The sequence below is a fragment of the Vipera berus genome, assembly GCF_964194415.1.
Source record: "Vipera berus genome assembly, chromosome: 2".
NCBI lineage: Eukaryota > Metazoa > Chordata > Lepidosauria > Squamata > Viperidae > Vipera > Vipera berus.
In genome coordinates this window covers 288,893,130-288,910,480 of record NC_138203.1, presented here as the reverse complement: position 1 = coordinate 288,910,480, position 17,351 = coordinate 288,893,130, and the positions used below count along the sequence as shown (strand labels likewise).

Sequence of the window (17,351 nt, the reverse complement as noted above, 5' to 3'; positions counted from 1 at the left end):
CTTCTCGAACTTGCCTCCCTCAAAAAATTCACTTCTCATTCCTCTTTTAGCCTTGCCTGGCCTTTCTGAAACTCCCCTCTCCCCCTCCCCCCTTCCTCACTTCCTGCTGTTTGGAAGCCCTGGTGGGGACCCAATTCCCCTTGTCCAGAGAGGAGGGGCAAGGTTGGAGTGGAGCAGAAACCCTAAAGAGGGCAATGGGGGGGTTTCATCTCCCTTCCCCCTTGCCTCCATCTCTAGCTGCAGAGGCTCAGGACGCAAGGGACGTAATTGGGGGTCCTCAACCCCCTTGGCCTCTTCCCTTGGGGCCGATCCCCCTTTTCTTGTGGGTCTCAGATGCATGAGGAAGCCCGACCCCCAGCCGTGCATCAGGAGGGAGGAAATGGCACCCACGCGGAGCAGGAAGGAAAACTGGAGGCGAGGAGAGAGGGGGGAGAGGGAGAGAGCGAGGGGAAGGGGAGAAGGGAGGTGAGGAAGAATGAGGGGGGCGAGGGGAAAGCAAGGGGGAGCAAGGGGGAGCAAGGAGAGGGGGGAGGGAAAAAAGTGAGCGGGAACAGCGAGGGGGAGTGGGGAGGGACGGGGGAGCGAGGGAGGAGTGAGGGAGAATTGGGGGGAGAGTAAGGGAGATTGATGGGGGAGCGAGGAGGGGGAAGGGAGAAGAGCGACGGGGAAGTGGGAAGGCAGTGAGGGGGAGTGAGGGAGTAAGAATAGGGGGTGGGTGAAGAGAAGGAGCAAGGGGAGACTGAGGGGGGAGCGAGGAAGGGGAGGGAGAAGAGCGAGGGGGGGTGAGGGAGGAGTGAGGAAGAATAGGGAGAGAGGGGCGTAGAGAGGGAAGAACGAGGGGCGAGTGAGGGAGATTGAGAGGAGAGCGAGGAGGGGGAGGGAAAAGAGGGAGGGGTGGGGAAGAGCGAGGGGCGAGTGTGGAGGGAGCGAGTGGGAGGGAGGAAGGGGAATGGGGAGGGAGCGAGGAGAGAGGGAGGGGGAGGGAGAGGGAGAGGGGAGCGAGGACGGGGGAGGGGTAAGAGCGAAGGGGGAAGCGGCAGCGGCGCGAAACTCTCTTTCTGACTTCCAGAAAGTCGAACTTCCGCCCCATCCAATGAAAAAGCGAGCTTTGGAAGCGTCATCCGTCTCCAGGCAGAGGAGCCAGCGGCTGGGCCCTTTGCAGGAGATCGTTCTCTCGGCTGAAAGAGGGGCCGGCGGCAAGATCGGAGGCGCCGGGAGGGGCTGGCACTGGGGTGGGTCCCACAGCCAGATGTTCCGGCTGCATTTGGCCTTTTTGTCCACCCATCGAGCCCCAGGACCCGGGAGAGGCAGATGCGGACGTTTGAGGGCGTGAAAGCTCTCCTTGCGGGATTTCAGCAGTTCCAAGCAAAGCTGCCTTTCGCAATTGACCGAGGGGGATTTCGTCAACGCCCACGGTGTATTCAAGGGGTGCTCCAGATGTTTTGGGATTGCGCTCAAGGCCAAACCCTCTCCCATCTCTATTGGTACTACAGGAAGTCCTCAACTTACCACCTTTCAGTTAGCAACCGTCCCAAGTTACAACAGCACTGAAAAAGTGACACTTATGACCGTTTTTCCCACACTTATGACCCTTGCTGCATCCCCATGGTCATGTGATCAAAATTTCAGACGCTTGGCAACTGGCATGTACTTACGACAGTTGCAGCCTCCTGGGATCCCGCGATCACCATTTGTGTGGCCTTCCTAGCCCGCTTCTGTCAAGCAAAGTTACTGGGGAAAGCATGACCCATTTAACAACCGTAGCGATTCGTTTAAGAACGGTGGCCAAAAAAAAGGTCATAAAAAGGGGGGCAACTCATTTAATAACCATCTTGCTGAGCGATGGAAATGTAGGATTGAGTTGCTTTTTTATACCTTTTTTTTTAAATTTCTATTTGCAGATCTGCATTTTGTGAGTTTCTCCAGTTCTTTTTCTCCTCTTCTGCTGTCTCCAGGTGGTGCCACGTCCACGATCCAGACTTTTTTTTTTTTGTCCTTCTTATGGACAGTTGTCAGTTCTGGGCTGTTGTGTGGCAGGCGCCTGTCTGTTCGAACTCTAAAGTCCCAGAGCACTTCAGCTTCCTCATTTTGTGTTGCTTTGTCTATTTTCTGCTCTCAGAAAAGCTCTGCCTTGCAGGCAAATGGTGATTTATTATTATTATTATTATTATTGCAGATTCTTCCATTGTGGCGACTTTGTCATGCCGCTGGCTACATTGTCAGTCCCTGTGATCTTCTTGCAGGGGCTCACCGAGTGGTCCACTTTTTCTTCAGCTTCTTTGTGGAAATAATTAATTACCATAGCATTACTACATTTTTTTTATCCACACCCCTCCCCCCTCTTTTTATATTTGTTTATCAAATGTATTTCCTGCCTGGTTCAAGTGACTTTTACATATAATGCAAGGCAGCGAACATAACTTAATCCTTCGGCCAACTCCTTTACCCCACAACAACACCCCTGTGAGGTGGGATGGGCTGAGAGAGAGAGAGAGAGAGGCTCACCCAGCCGACTTTCATGCCCAAGTCAGAATTAGAACTCGCCACCCCATCCTTGCGGGGCCAGCTGATGAACCCCTAGCCGAGCACGGGGAGGATCTGAAGGCATCTGAATGGATCCTGGAACTAAGGAGAAACTTCCTGACGGTGAGAGCGATTACCCAGTGGAACGGGTTGCCACCCGAAGTCATGGGGGCTCCATCACTGAAAGGCTTTTAAGAAGCGACTGGACAGCCACCTGTGTGGAACGACTCGAGCAGGGGGTTGGACTAGAAGACCTCGAAGGTCCCTCCCAACTTTATTCTGATTGATTGGGTGAATCAGAGACTCCAGCTGGGCCCCACCAACCGTCCCTTCTGCCCCGTTTGGAATTTTTTATTTTATTTTATTTTTTTAATTGTGAAGACCGAACCCACCTCCGCCCGTCTTGTGGGGAGGGGGATATCCAGCAGCAACTCCCAGAACCGGAGACTCCAGGCAAGGGGTGGGGGTGGGAAGGCAGGGAGGCTGCTCCAGGTCTGTAGCGCCTGGCTGCAGCAGCCCCTTCCCCCCGGAACCGGAGACCCCGGGCAAGAAGTGGGGGGGGGGGCTGCAGGGAGGCTGGCCGGGGGGTTGCAGCGCCCGGCCGCGCTCTTATCTACGGGACCGTCCACCTGCGAGGAGATCTTTACCTGGCGACAGCGGCGTCACAGGCGCTCGATTTTCCAATTGGTCGCTCCGCGGGCGGGGCCTCGCTCGCCAGCCGACGGCTGAGCTAAATTGCCCTTGAGAGGCGCGGCGCTTCCACTTTCCCTCTCGCCGTCTCGCTGCTGCGACCGAGTCGCCATGGCTGGCAAAGGCAACGGCGCGGGGATCGCGGAGGGGCTGGCGCGGCGGCTGCTGCTGCTCCTGGCCCTGGCTGAGCTCGGGAGAGGTAGGGGCGCCTCTCTGGGGGTCCCTGGGAGAGCGGCGGGAGGGGGAAGAGGAGTTCACCCAAGGGGGGGGGAAGGGAAAAGAATCTGAGGCCGCCCCTCTAGAGAGAAAAGGGTCTACGCGGTCTCCTCCTTGAGCAGGGGGTTGGACTAGATGACCTCCAAGGTCCCTTCCCGCTTTTGTTGTTCTAATTGGCGCTCCACGATAGCTGTGGGGAGAGGATCGTTGTCCGAGTTGGCAAAGTTGGGGACGGGGCGGATCTGCTGACCCGATCCGTGGGAAGGTAAACGGGGTGCATTCACACGACCGGCTATTCTCAGAAAGGGGGCTTTCCGCGTCTTCCTGTGCCAGGGTGGCAGCTACCCGCTGGCCGCGGCACTCGGGGGTGGGAGGGTGAGGGGGGGGAGCGAAGCCAGCCCTGGGCCAGCGCGTTCCGGGCGTTCCGCGAAGCCGGAAATCGGCCGAGTTTGGCTGTTTCGTGGGGACGCAGCCACCGCCTGCGGGCTGAAAAGATCGGCCCGCTCCTCCGCCTCCCCAGGCAAGAACGGCCCGTCCGGGACCCAGTCGGGGCGCACAGAGAAGACAGGACACCCCCGCCCTGCTTGGGAGAGCTGAAGCTGGCATTTTCACCGCCCGCTCCCCCCCCCCCGTCTCCCCATCACCCGCCCAGCAGGACTCGGGGTGTTGCTGTCCGCAGAGAAGGGAGCGGACAGGGGAAGGAGCCCCCTTCCCCCCGGGGAGACCGTTCTGCCCCCCCCAAGTCGATCCTCTCCCCTCAGCTATCCTGGAGCGCCAATTAGAACAACAAAAGCGGGAAGGGACCTTGGAGGTCATCTAGTCCTACCCCCTGCTCAAGGAGGAGACCGCGTAGACCCTTTCTGTGATGGCTGTCCTCCGGGTGGCGCCGGCTCCGCCCCACCCGCTACCCCTCCCCCCCACACACACACACCTCGACCGAGATGGGTGGGGCAACGGAGAGCGCGCCACCTCTTCTCCCTCCCCGCCCCCCCCTTCGCTGTCGCGGTGGAGGGAGGCGTGCCAAGGGGTGCCGCCCCCTTTCCGCGGACTGGGAGGCTGGAGAGTCCCGGGCCAGACTGATTTTTTTTTTAATTTTAATTCCATTTATATCCCCCGCCCTTCTCCGAAGACTCAGGGCGGCTTACAAGCTTAGCAGTAGCCTTCATTCTATGTATATGCCTGCTTATTAGGGCTTTCACACACACACACCCAAGCGGCATTATTACAAAGTCAGCTTAATTGCCCCCAACAATCTGGGTCCTCATTTGACCTACCTGGGAAGGATGGAAGGCTGAGTCAACCTTGAGCCTGGTGGGACTCGAACCTGCACTAATGGCAGGCAGCTGGTGTCACTTAAGGAGGCATCAGCCCACTGCTCCACCGAGGCTCCTCCCTCCCCGCTTTCAGCCCAGGACAGCCGGGTCCCAGGCGAGGAGATCTTGTCCCAGGTGGCCTTCGTCCAGAAGACCCTCCGCAACACCAGCGGCAGCTCCGAGTTCATGTTCGAGTTTGACGACGACGAGATCTTCCACGTGGACCTGCAGGAGAGGCAGACCATCTGGCGGCTGCCGGAGTTCGGGCGCTTCACCAGCTTCCAGGCGGAGGGAGCGCAAGGCAACATCGCCGTCCTGCAGTCCAACCTGCAGATCCTGATGAAGCGATCCAACTTCACACCGGCCGCCAACCGTGAGCGGGGCCGGGAGGGACGGGCCGGCGGGCGGGCGGGCGGGTGGGGAGGGGGCGCGTGTGTCTCTCTTCCTTCCTTCCCCACCCCCACTCCACCACCACCCCCATCCGTGAGGGGGGGTGGTCAGAAAAGTCAAGGTGGCGGCCACAGCCATGGAACTGTGGAAGCATTATTTTTTTATTTTATTTTTTATTTTAATTCCATTGATATCCCGCCCTTCTCCGAAGACTCAGGGCGGCTTACAAGCTTAGCAGTAGCCTTCATTCTATGTATATGCCTGCTTGTTAGGGCTTTCACACACACCCCCAAGCGGCATTGCATTATTACAAAGTCAGCTTAATTGCCCCCAACAATCTGGGTCCTCATTTTACCTACCTCGGAAGGATGGAAGGCTGAGTCAACCTGGAGCCTGGTGGCGCAGCTCCTTCGCGTGAATAGCTGCCATCTTGACTCTTTTGACCTCCCTTCCGCCCTCTCCCTCTCTGCCTCAATCCTTCCCTCCCTCCCTCCCTCCCCCTCTCTCTTCCTGCCTCCCTCTCTCTCTCCCCTCTCTTCCTCTCCCTCCCTCGCTCCCTCTCTCCCTCCCTTCTTCTTTCCCTCTCCCTCTCCCTCCCTCTCTCTCTCCCCTCTCCCTCCCTGCCCCTCTTTCTTCCTCCCTCACTCTATCTCTCTACCTCTATATTTCTCTCCCTCCCTCTCTCCCTCCCTTCTTCCTTCCCTCTCTCTCTCTCCCTCTCTCTCTCCCTCTCCCTCCCTCCCCCTCTTTCTTCCTCCCTCCCTCTCTCTCTCTACCTCTATCTTTCTCTTCCTCCCTCTCCCTCTCCCTCCCTTCTTCCTTCCCTCTCTCTCTCCCTCCCTCTCCCTCCCTCTCCCTCCCCCCTCTCCTTCTCCCTCCCCGCCCCTCTTTCTTCCTCCCTCCCTCTATCTCTCTACCTCTATCTTTCTCTCCCTCCCTCTCCCTCCCTTCTTCCTTCCTTCCCTCCCTCTCTCTCCCTCCCTCCCTCTCTCCCTCCCTCCCCCTTTCTTCCTCCCTCCCTCTCTCTCTACCTCTATCTTCCTCTCCCTCCCTCTCTCCCTCCCTTCTTCCTTCCCTCCCTCTCTCTCCCTCCCTCTTTCCCTCCCCCACCCTCCCTCCGTCTGTCTCCCTCCTTTTCTCCCTCGCACCCTCCCCTTCCCTCCCCCCCTCGTCTCTTATGGGAGCACAGAGTTCGGAGGACACTTGGAGGGGGGGGTTACACCAGATGGATCCCTGGAAGATGCTTCCCCATGAACACAAATGACAAGGGGTGGGGGTGGGGAGCGGATTCAGCCTCTTCTTTTTGCCCTCTATGTGTAACACTCCCCACCCCCCTTCTCTCTTTTTTATAATTACTATTTGCATTCCACCTTTTTTTACCCTGGATTATGACCTTGATCTAGACGGACTAGTTCCTTTTCACCCTTCCCTTTCTTGAATTCCCCCAGCCTGCCCAGCTTATTTTTCATGAGCTTGGGGGGGGGGGGGGGAAGAGAGGGAGATATTTCCAAAAAAACTCAAAACTGCAGCAAGCTTGGGAGGCATTTTCTCAGTGAGAATCTTTTGCATCCTCCCTTCTCTAGAGTCTAGAAAATTGTATGCTGTCCAGAGTCAATTTGTAGGGAAGAAGTGTGGCATCATAAATAAATAAATATTAGTTTTGTTGCTATCCATGATGCCATGTGGGGAATAAGGGTGGCATAACAAACAAGCAATAAATAACATAAAATAACAAAATAAAAAAAACAAATATTAATCTTGTTGCTATCCTTGATGCCATGTGGGGAAGAAGGGTGGCATAACAAACAAGCAATAAATACAATAAATTAAAATTAAAATTAAATAAAGCATACAAATATTACTTTTGTTGCTATCCCTGATGCTATGTGGGGAAGAAGGGTTGCATAACAAGCAAGCAATAAAATAAAATAAAATAAAACAAAATAAAATAAAATAAAATAAAATAAAATAAAATAAAATAAAATAAAAGCAAATATTAATCTTGTTGCTATCCTTGATGCCATGTGGGGAAGAAGGATGGCATAACAAACAAGAATTAAAATTAAAATTAAAATTAAATAAAGCATACAAATATTACTTTTGTTGCTATCCCTGATGCCACATGGGGACCCTCTGACTTGAACGCTTGATCCAAACTGGAGGGGAGACCCCCGTCCTTCTCTCTCTTGCTCCTAACTGCTTACTGCAGGGGTCCCCAACCCTGGATACCCTGCCCACAGCCCACTACCAAGTCTTGAGCCTTTCAGAACTGGCATGAGCGGTGCACAAACGGGGCTGTGCATGAACGTATTTGCCAACCACGTGTGTGGAGCCGTCCCCTCCCCCTTCAGAAATCCTTCAGACTTCTCCCGAGGACCTTCCCATTACCTTCCCATCATCCAAGGACGGCCTTCTTTGTCCAAGAGTTGGAGGAAGCCAAGGTTGGCCCCCCTCCCCAACTGAAGCCCCTCTCCTCTCCCCCCCCGCCCCCCGCAGAGCCTCCAACAGTGATGGTCTACCCGGAGATGGAGGTGGAGCTAGGGGAACCCAACCTACTGATCTGCATGGCGGACAACTTCTCTCCACCGGTGCTGAACATGACCTGGTTGAAGAACGGCCAGCTGGTGACCGAAGGGGTGCAGACCATGGATTACTACCCCAAGAAGAACCATGCCTTCCGCCGGTTCTCCTACCTGACCTTTGTCCCAAACCAGGACGATGACTACATTTGTGAGGTGGATCATTGGGGCCTCACGGAGCCTCTGGGCAAGCTTTGGAGTAAGCAGAAGAATGGGCAAGGGGGTGGGTAGCAGCAGTGGGTGGGAATCAGCCCCCCTTGGCTTTTTTTACACAGGGCAGCCTTTTGGGTCAGGGGTCCCATGTATGTAAGCCAATGGGAAAAGGAGGGTGCCCCCTTGGAAAACCCCACTCCTGAAACTGTCAATGGGATGGCGTGGAGTGGAGTGGGGTGGAGTGGGGTGGGGTGGAGAGTACAGTAGAGTAGAGTGAGAGTAGAGTAGGAGGAGTGGAGTGGGGTGGAGAGTAGAGTAGAGTAGAGTAGAGTAGAGTAGTAGAGTAGAGTAGAAGGAGAGTAGAGTAGGAGGAGTGGAGTGGAGAGTTCAATAGAATAGGGAATGCAGAATAGAAGCGAATACAGAATAACAGAACAGAATATAGAAGGGAAGGGAAGAGGGGAATGGGATAGGATAGGATAGGATAGGATAGGATAGGATAGGATAGGATAGGATAGGATAGGATAGGATAGGATAGGATAGGGGAGGGAGAGTAGAATAGAAGAGAATGCAGAATAATAGAACAACAGAACAGAATAAAATATTGAAGGGAAAGGAAGAGGATAGAACAGAACAGAAGCAGGGGAACTACCTGCCACTTGAAGCCACACTGGGGGCGCCGGTTTGGCTCGTTCACTGGAGGGTTTCAAGAAAGTACTGGGCAAGCCATTTGCCTGGCAAAGTTTGAAGATTCCTGCTCTGGGCAGGGTGTGTGTGTGTTGGACTAGATGACCTCCAAATTCTCTTGCAGTCCTAGGCATTTGTGACTTGCTGAAATTTGATTTGTTCTGGCTGCCTCCTCCCCCCCCCGCGCGACCCTCACTGTGGAACCTCCCAGGGAATCCCTGCGGTGCCTTCTGAAACAGGAGGTGGTTGGGTGGCAGTCTCTCCACCTCGTCCTTTTCTCCTCCCCTTAGACGCCAATATTCCAGAGCCCCTCCCGGAGACGACCGAGAATGTGGTGTGCGCCGTGGGCCTGGCGATCGGCATGGTGGGCATTGTGGTTGGCACCTTCCTGATGATAAAAAGCAGGAGGATGGGAGAGGCCAGCTACCGCCGAGGACATCTGTAAGTTCCCGGACCCTCTAAGTTCTGCGTTGGGGGGGAGGGCCAGGGAGGGGGGGAATCCACCTGGTTGGCATCAGCCAGGGTGGGTAAGATTCACATCAGGACCCCGATATTAGGCAAAACTAGGAAGCAGGGGAGATATCTGGGCTGCAGAACCCCAGAGAGCCACTAGGGGGCAGCCAGGGGCAGTCTCTGTTGTGCCCCCCTAGCGGCCATCTGAGGTTTTGCATGAGAGAGCTCCAGCAGAGCTTCCTTTTTTGAGTGTGTTGTGTGAACAGTTGCGTATGTTTCTCCAGGCTCTTTTGTTCTGTTGCTTCTTCAACAAACCACAATTTAAAAAAAAAAAAACCGTGACTCTGAAGAGATCCAATCTAGTGACCACCCCCCACCCACCCGCAGTCAAGGATTCTGGGACGGATCAAAACAATCAAGATGGCAACTGAAGGGGAGGGGCCTGCTTTGATCGCAGGATTGTGGCCTCCGTCTTGATTTTTGGATCCTCCCCCTCTTGCCCCCCATCCCGTAGACCTTAATTGGACCATCTGCATGAGAGGAAGCCATGATGGGTTGGTTTCTGCCCCCTCAGCCCCTCAGCCAGGTGGGGCTTCCTCCTGAAATGGGGGAGGGGCTGTGACTCCGTACATCCCGGAAGAAGGGATGGTTCTGGGAAGCCCCCCCCCCCCATGGAAGACCCACAGCGATCAGGCACAGCATTATACATCGGGTCTTTCTCTCCAGTGGACCCCCCATCCAGGATTCTCAACCCTCCCCCTTTCTTTCCTTCCTTCCAGGTGAACCAGGATTGGGGCAGGCATCAGCGTCCCCCACCCCCACCCCTCCCGTGAGCTGCATTTCTACCTGTGCTGCACACTTTTCCTTTTCTGACACTTGTGATGACTCCAGAGTAAACCAGGGAGTGGCAGCGTTCTTCCCCACTTCCCTTGTCGGAGATCTGAGAAATGCAACATTCCCAGGGGATCCTGGGGTTGCCTCCTCTCTCAAGCGTTGGGACTGGAGGGAAATATCGGAGGGGTTTTTGGAATGGAGAGAGGTTGGCAAGGGTGCTCCCTGAGCTGGGTTGTCTTCATGATCAAAACTAGGTAACATCTGCCCTAGCACTGATGAGAGATACCGAGTTGGGTCATGAAACATCTGCAAGCAAACAACCCCCCCAAGCTCTGAGCTCTGATGATGTTACCTCGTTGGGTCATGAGACGTCTGCAAGAAACCACCAAGCTCAGGGAACATTAAGGACTCCACAGTTGTCATCCTCCTCCTCCTTCCTTCCCCCTCCCCCTCTACAAATCCCACTCCTGTTAGCGCTGATGATGTTACCTCATTGGGTCATGAGACATCTGCAAGAAACCACCAAGCTCAGGGAACATCAAGGACCACACAGTCCTCCTCCTCCTCCTCCTTCTTCTTCATCAAGGACCCCACAGTCCTTCTCCTTCTTCTTCTTCTTCTTCTTCTTCTTCTTCTTCTTCTTCTTCTTCTTCTTCTTCTTCTTCTTCTTCTTCTTCTTCTTCTTCTTCTTCTTCCTCTTCCTCTTCCTCTTCCTCTTCCTCTTCCTCCTCCTCCTCCTCCTCCTCCTCCTCCTCCAACTCCCCTCTCTTCTAATGATGTTCCCTAGTTGGGTCATGAGACGTCTACCAACCACCAAGCTGAAGGATCATCAAGGACCCCACAGTCCTCCTCCTCCTCCTCCTCCTCCTTCATCAAGGACCCCACAGTCCTCCTCCTCCTCCTTCTTCCTCCTCCTCCTCCTCCTCCTCCTTCTTCTCATCCTCTTCCTCCCCCTCCTCCTCCAACTCCCCTCTCTTCTAATGATGTTCCCTAGTTGGGTCATGAGACGTCTACCAACCACCAAGCTGAAGGAACACCAAGGACCCCTCATTTCCAACCTGAAATACAAATATTCTCCTTTATTGAAAGAAAAAACACAGGACCGGGGTCCTTGGCTACCAATGATGGGAAAGGCCAGTTTTAAGGGGGCACCTGCTCCAAGCCCAGGAACAGGGGGGGCTAGCTGAAGGGGGCACCCTCTGTGGTGCTCATCCCCCTACCTCTTGAGTAATTTTCCTTTCCTTTGTCAGGACCCTGGACAGTGATTTAAGCAATCTCTCTTACGCGGCCCGCAGAATGATTAAGGCTTTTTGTTGTTGTTGTTTTGAACAGTGCCTTCCTTCTGCGCTCCCCCCACCCCCCCACACACAAAAAACGCCGCCCACCCCTTTGTCCTGCAAAACCAGCCCCTTAATTTTTCGCAACCGCTGCAGAACCGGACCCGCTTCCAAGCTTTGCGCTGCTTCTTCTTTCGAATAAAGATGGTTATTACTCAACCGTGCCTTGTCTGTCCCTTTTGCGTGATTGGAAAAAGGAAGCGGGGTCGATTGTGGTTTGTAGGATGGGATGGGGGGTGGGGGGAAGGGTTGGAGAAACCTACCAGAAATCTACCAAGAAAGCGGTAGATTGCGTGACTGGCGGAAGGATCCCTTCTGCGGATGTTGAGAAAGGAACATAAAAATTGGAATCGTTGGGGAAAGACTTTGAAAGAATGTTGTGATTCGCGCCATTGTGCAGTAGTCCTCGGTTTACGAGCACAGCTGAGCCCAAAATTTGTGTTGCCGAGTGAGAAATGTGTTAGGTGAATTCTACCCCATTTTTACGACCTCTCCTCCCATGTTTGTTAAGCGAATCACTGCAGTTGTTCAATTAGTCACACGGTCCTTAAGGGAATCTGGCTTCTCCACTGACTTTGTCAGAAGTTCGCAAAAGGGGATCACATGATCCCAGGAAACTTGCAACCATCGTAAATATGAGTCAGTGGTCAAGCATCCGAATATAAATCACGTGACCATTGGGGAAGGCTGCAACGGTCGTAAGTGTGAAAAACGGTCATAAGTCACTTTTTTCAGTGCTGTTGCGACTTTGAATGTTTACTAAATGAACAATTAACCAGTGGAACTACCTGCCTCCAGAAACGGTGAATGCTCCAGCACTGGAAGCTTTTAAGAAGACACTGGACAGCCATTTGTCTGAAATGATATAGGGTTTCCTCCCTGAGCAGGGGGTTGGACTAGATAACCTCCAAGGTCCCTTCCAAATTATTATTATTATTATTATTATTGTTGTTGTTGTTGTTGTTGTTGTTGTTGTCTGTTGTAAGTCAACAACCTTGGATAATGACAGCGCAGAAAATTAAATAAGTGTAAATAGAAATATGTTATTTGTCACAATGGAAAAAAATGGATGGGGAAAAATAGATTTGGTTGGTACCCAAGTGGAAACTTTTTTAAACAAAGAGAAGATTTTTTTACTCAATCCTGTTTCCACTGGGAAACCGCTTCTTTTTTTTAGCCTTGAAATAGGAAAAAAAATAGACTTAAGTTTGAAGGTTGGATAATTGTGAAGTTGCAGAAATAACTAATAATAAGATTTAAGCATGAGCTTAAATGGACTCCAGAAGATGGTAGAGGACAGGAAGGCCTGGAGGAACATTGTCCATAGGGTCGCGATGGGTCGGACACGACTTCGCAACTAACAACAACAACAAGATTAGATAACCTTTTATTGTCATTTTTTCCCTGTGGGCACAACAGCAGGCATTAAAAATGAAATTTAATTGCTTACTCTCAAAGTGTACACATACATAACACACATTTAAAACATGCTATATACAACATATGTATAGACCTACACCCTTACATATAAGTAACATATAAAGATTAATCATTAATAACTAAATATAATTCAAAAGTCAAATGTAAGTATGTACTGGAAAAAACGCCTTTTTCTGTTCTTTTTTTTAATCCTCCCCCTCCCACTCTTTTTTAAACCTTTATTTTTATCGTATTTTATGCTATATTAAACTTTAATAAAATATTGCGGGGGTGGGGGGACGGACAGAATCGCTTGGGCAGAGATGCGAAAATTTCAAGGCAGCCGCGCAGCTGAAGTGGTGAATCCGACCAGAAGGAGACTTTCCCTGCCTGGCAAATAGTGACGAGGCCTATTTCAGAGTTGTGATTGGCCAGTTCATGGAAAGTCCCGTCCAGGCGAGGAAACCCCCTGGCGTGGGTCCAGCGGAAAGGGGGGGGGGGGCTGGAGAGAGGGGGCGGGGCGTTGCAAAGCACCTGGGGGACATTGAACCCCACTTCTGCTTTATCAGATGGCAATAAGCCAATAAGTCATGGGGATTTTTATTTCCCCAAAAAAACCGCTGCTGGAATATTCCAGCCACCCCCACGCCCAAGGCAATCCTTTGCCTTTGATCCCGCCGGGAAGTTTTCTCCACCGGGAAGAAAATGCACTTTGCTCTTGCTCAGAGGCGGTGTCTTCTAAGCCCCACCCCGTTTCAGCCCAAGCTTGCATCCACCACCTGCGTCTGCAGTCCTTGGATCTGACTCTTAGGAGAGGGGGTGGCAACTGGGGTGCAGCAGGGGAGCGCCCCATCTTCACTAATGTATGTTTGTGTGGGGTGGGGGGGTCAGGATTACAGCAATGTGTTTCAGTGATCAATGGGGTGGGGGGTTATATGTGGGTCTTTGGCAGACTCTCCCCAACAGCAGCTCTTGCGGGTGTGTGTGTGTGTGTGTGTGTGCGCGCGCGCGCGCGGCCCCAGAAGAAGCTGCTGGCCGAAAGAGGATTCGGCTCAGAGGACGCTTTGCAAGCAAAGGCCTTAACGCACAAACGCTGCCCCGGCAGCCTGGCCTCACAAAGCCAAGGATTGTGTTACACGCCCTGATGTCACAAGACAAAGGTGGGCGGGGTTCCAGCAGCCCCAGAAAGTGCCCAAACCTGAGAGTGAGCAAGCGAGTGAGAGAGACAGGCAGACAGACGGAGAGGGGGAAAGAGCGCGGGAGGGAGACAAAGAGAGCGAGAGAGCGAGAGAGCGAGAGAGAGAGAGAGCGAGAGAGAGAGAGAGAGAGAGAGAGAGAGAAACAGAAAGAGGGAGGGGAGGGGGCGCTAAAGATAAAGGAAGAGGGAGAGAGGGAGGGAGGGAGAGAGAGAAAAAAAGCAAGAGGGAGAGAGGGGCAGAGAGAGGGGCAGAGAAAGAGAGACGGAGGGAGGGAGAGGGAGGGAAAGAGAGAGAAAGGAAGAAGGAGGGGGAGAGGGGGAGAGAGAGGCAGAGCAAAAGAGAGAGAGATGGACGAAGGAGAGGGAGGGAAAGAGAGAGAGGAAGAAAGAGGGGAGAGGGGAGAGGGGGGCAGAGAAAGAGACGGACGGAGGGAGATGGAGGGAGGGAAAGAAAGGAAGGAAGAAGGAGGGGGAGAGGGGGAGAGAGAGGCAGAGCAAAAGAGAGAGAGATGGACGAAGGAGAGGGAGGGAAAGAGAGAGAGGAAGAAAGAGGGGAGAGGGGAGAGAGAGGGGCAGGGAAAGAGAGACGGACGGAGGGAAATGGAGGGAGGGAAAGAAAGAAAGGAAGAAGGAGGGGGAGAGGGGGAGAGAGAGGCAGAGAGCAAAAGAGAGAGAGAGATGGAGAGGAAAAGGGAGAGAAAGAGATAGGAGAGAGGGAGGACCGGGAGCGGGGAGAGAGAGAGAGACAGACTGGCCCAAAGTCACCCTGGGAGCGGCAGTGGGGCGGGGTCCTTCTTGCCCACCCTCCCCTCCCCGCCCCATGAGTTGTGCTGGTCCAGCCAAGCAAGGAAACGAAGTGGACCCGGTAAGCCACCGCTGGCCTCTCCTCTTCCCACCCGGAGCCCAGCCCAGCCCAGCTCTGCCTCTCCCAGCTTTAGGGGAGTCAGCGAGGGGCGATTTTTCTTGGTCCTACCGGGCTGGCCGAGGACGGCGGATCCAGGATCTTGTGGGCCGCCATCGGAGTCCGGAAGCTCTCGCTGATGGTGGGGAATAAGCGATCAATCAGAATAGAGCTGTAAGGGACCTTGGAGGTCTTCTAGTCCAGCCCCCTGCTCAAGCAGGAGAACCTAGTGTCTCTTCTTAAAAATCTCCAGTGATGGAGCGCCCACAATTTCTGGGGCTAAGTTCTTCCACAGGTTCATTGTCCACCCTGTCAGGAAGTTTCTCCTCAATTCCATTGAGGAATTATTTCTCGTCCGTCCCTCTGGTGCTCTGGTGAACAAGAGGGTTACTCCCTCTTTTTTGGGGCAGCCCCTCAAATACCGGAACGCTGCTATCTATCATCTGTCCCCTATTTCTTCTTTTCTTTAGACTAGCCCAGGGGTAGGCAACCTCGGCTGTTTTATGACTCATGGACTTCAACTCCCAGAATTCCTGAGCCAGCTATGCTGGCTCAGGATTTCTGGGAGTTGAAGTCCATGAGTCATAAAAGAGCCGAGGTTGCCTACCCCTGGACTAGCCAAACCCAAGTCCCCCATCCCTTCTTCGTATGTTTTAGTCTCCAGGCCTTGGATCTTCTCAGTTGCTGGTCGTCGCTGAATTTTTCCCAAACTCTCAACGTCTTGAATGACGACAGTGCAGAAAATTAAATAAGCGTAAATAGAAATGTGCTATTTGTCACCATGGGGGAAAAAATGGATGGGGAAAAATAGATTTGGTTGGTATGGCAGTAGAAACTTTTTTTAAACAAAGAGAAGAACTTTTACTTCCCTGTTTCCATTGGGAAATCACTTCTTTTTTTACACTTGAAATAGGAAAAAAAAATTTGGAGTTTAGTTTGATTAATTGTGCAGTTATAGAAACGGCTAGTGTAATTGCTAAATATAACTTAAAAGTCAAATGTAAGTATTTTCACTCTACTGGAAAAGCGCCTTTTTTCCTTTCCCCCCCTCTTTTTATCCTGCCCCCCCCTCTTTTTTAAACCTTTATTTTTATTGTATTTTGTATTATAGTAAACGTTAATAAAGCATTGTGGTATGTGTGTGTGTGTGTGTTTGTGTTGCTAAACGTCTATGAGATTCTCAACCATCCAGGTCATGGTTTTCCCAAAGGTGCTTTTTCCAAAGGGTAAGTGGATTTTCTTAAGGGTGGGGGTGGGGTTCCCTTGAAAATGTTTCGCTTCTTGTCCAAGAAGCTTCTTCAGTTCTTCAATGAACTGAAGAGGCTTCTTAGATGAGAAGAAAAAAAGAAACGAGAAAGTCCAGTTATCTTTTGAAAAGCCTCTTTGGGACTATAATTTGATAGTCGACAAGAAGACCTGTTTTTGCCCACGAAGTGTGAGTGGAAGTTCAGCTCATGGGATTCTTTAACAGTGTTTCGTGATTATTGTTTCATAATCCCATTGCAATCAATGAGATTACACAGTGGGGGGAAAAACAACGTGGGATGTTCCTGGTAGCTATTAAAATTCAAAGGTTGCTAGTTTATTAGCTTTCAAATGGAAGTTGCCCAGGAAAACCGTAATACTTGAGTAGATTAGATTTTTGGAAGACAGGTTTGGACACAGCATAACTTTCCCACTTTTGACCGTTGTTGTTAGCTGCAAAGTCCTGTCCGAGACTCATCGCGACCCTATGGACAACATTCCTCCAGACCTTCCTGTCCTCTACCATCTTCTGGAGTCCATTTAAGCTCACGCCTCCTGCTTCAGTGACTCCATCCAGCCACCTCATTCTCTGTCGTCCCCTTCTTCTCTTGCCCTCAATCTTTCCCAGCATGAGGCTCTTCTCCAGTGAGTCCTTCCTTCTCATTAGGTGGCCAAAGTCTTTGAGTTTCAACTTCAGGATCTGGCCTTCTAAAGAGCAGTCAGGGTTGATCTCAACTAGGACTGACCGGTTTGGTCGCCTTGCGGTCCAAGTGACTCGCAGGAGTCTTCTCCAGCGCCATAGCTCAAAGGCCTCAATTCTTTGGCGCTCAGCCTTTCTTACGGTCCAACTTTTGACAGTACATTTTCTAAAAGCTCATGTGAGTTTTTCATGGCAGGCTTGATTTCCCCCAGGCACAGTGCAAGCTTGGTTTTGCAGATTGCTAATAATGGGCTCCAGAATGGCTTGTTGCCCTCTGTCTTGGCGAAGTGAAATGTACTGGCTTCTAGAGAGGGACAGAATTTATATAAAATTAAGAAGGAATTTCCTGACAATGATTAGGACAATTAATCGGTGCTCGGACGCTGGACGTTTTCAAGAAAAGATTCGACTACCATTTTTCCAGAATACTATATAGGGTCTCCAGCTTGGGCAGGGGTTGGACTAGAAGACCTCCAAGGTCCCTATCAACTCTGGCATTCTGCAGATAGAGATTTATTTATTTATTTATTTATTTATTTATTTATTTATTTATTTATTTATTTTAATCCCATTTATATCCCGCCCTTCTCCGAAGACTCAGGGCGGCTTACAATTTAAGCACAAACCAATGTGCTTAGTAATGGCCTTCATTCTATGTATATGTATATGTATATGTATATGTATATGTATATGTATATGTATATGTATACGCC

At 51.9% G+C, this 17,351-nt stretch overlaps 1 protein-coding gene across 2 annotated transcripts; it reads left to right on the top strand.

Annotated features, from left to right (window-relative positions):
* Positions 1–3,260: 3,260 nt before the first annotated feature.
* Positions 3,261–11,339, top strand: LOC308664638 (HLA class II histocompatibility antigen, DR alpha chain; the record flags this gene model as incomplete). Of its 2 annotated transcripts, XM_081322061.1 has the most annotated exons (5): positions 3,261–3,412; positions 4,837–5,115; positions 7,629–7,910; positions 8,842–8,992; positions 9,784–11,339. In XM_081322061.1, the coding sequence occupies exons 1-5, from the start codon at positions 3,325–3,327 to the stop codon at positions 9,785–9,787; spliced, it is 804 nt and encodes a 267-aa protein (XP_081178187.1). In that variant the 5' UTR covers positions 3,261–3,324. The 2 variants fall into 2 exon arrangements, with proteins under 2 accessions (XP_081178187.1, XP_081178188.1); XM_081322062.1 differs by lacking the exon at positions 9,784–11,339 and having other exon boundaries at positions 8,842–8,996.
* Between the last annotated feature and the right edge of the window lie 6,012 nt (positions 11,340–17,351).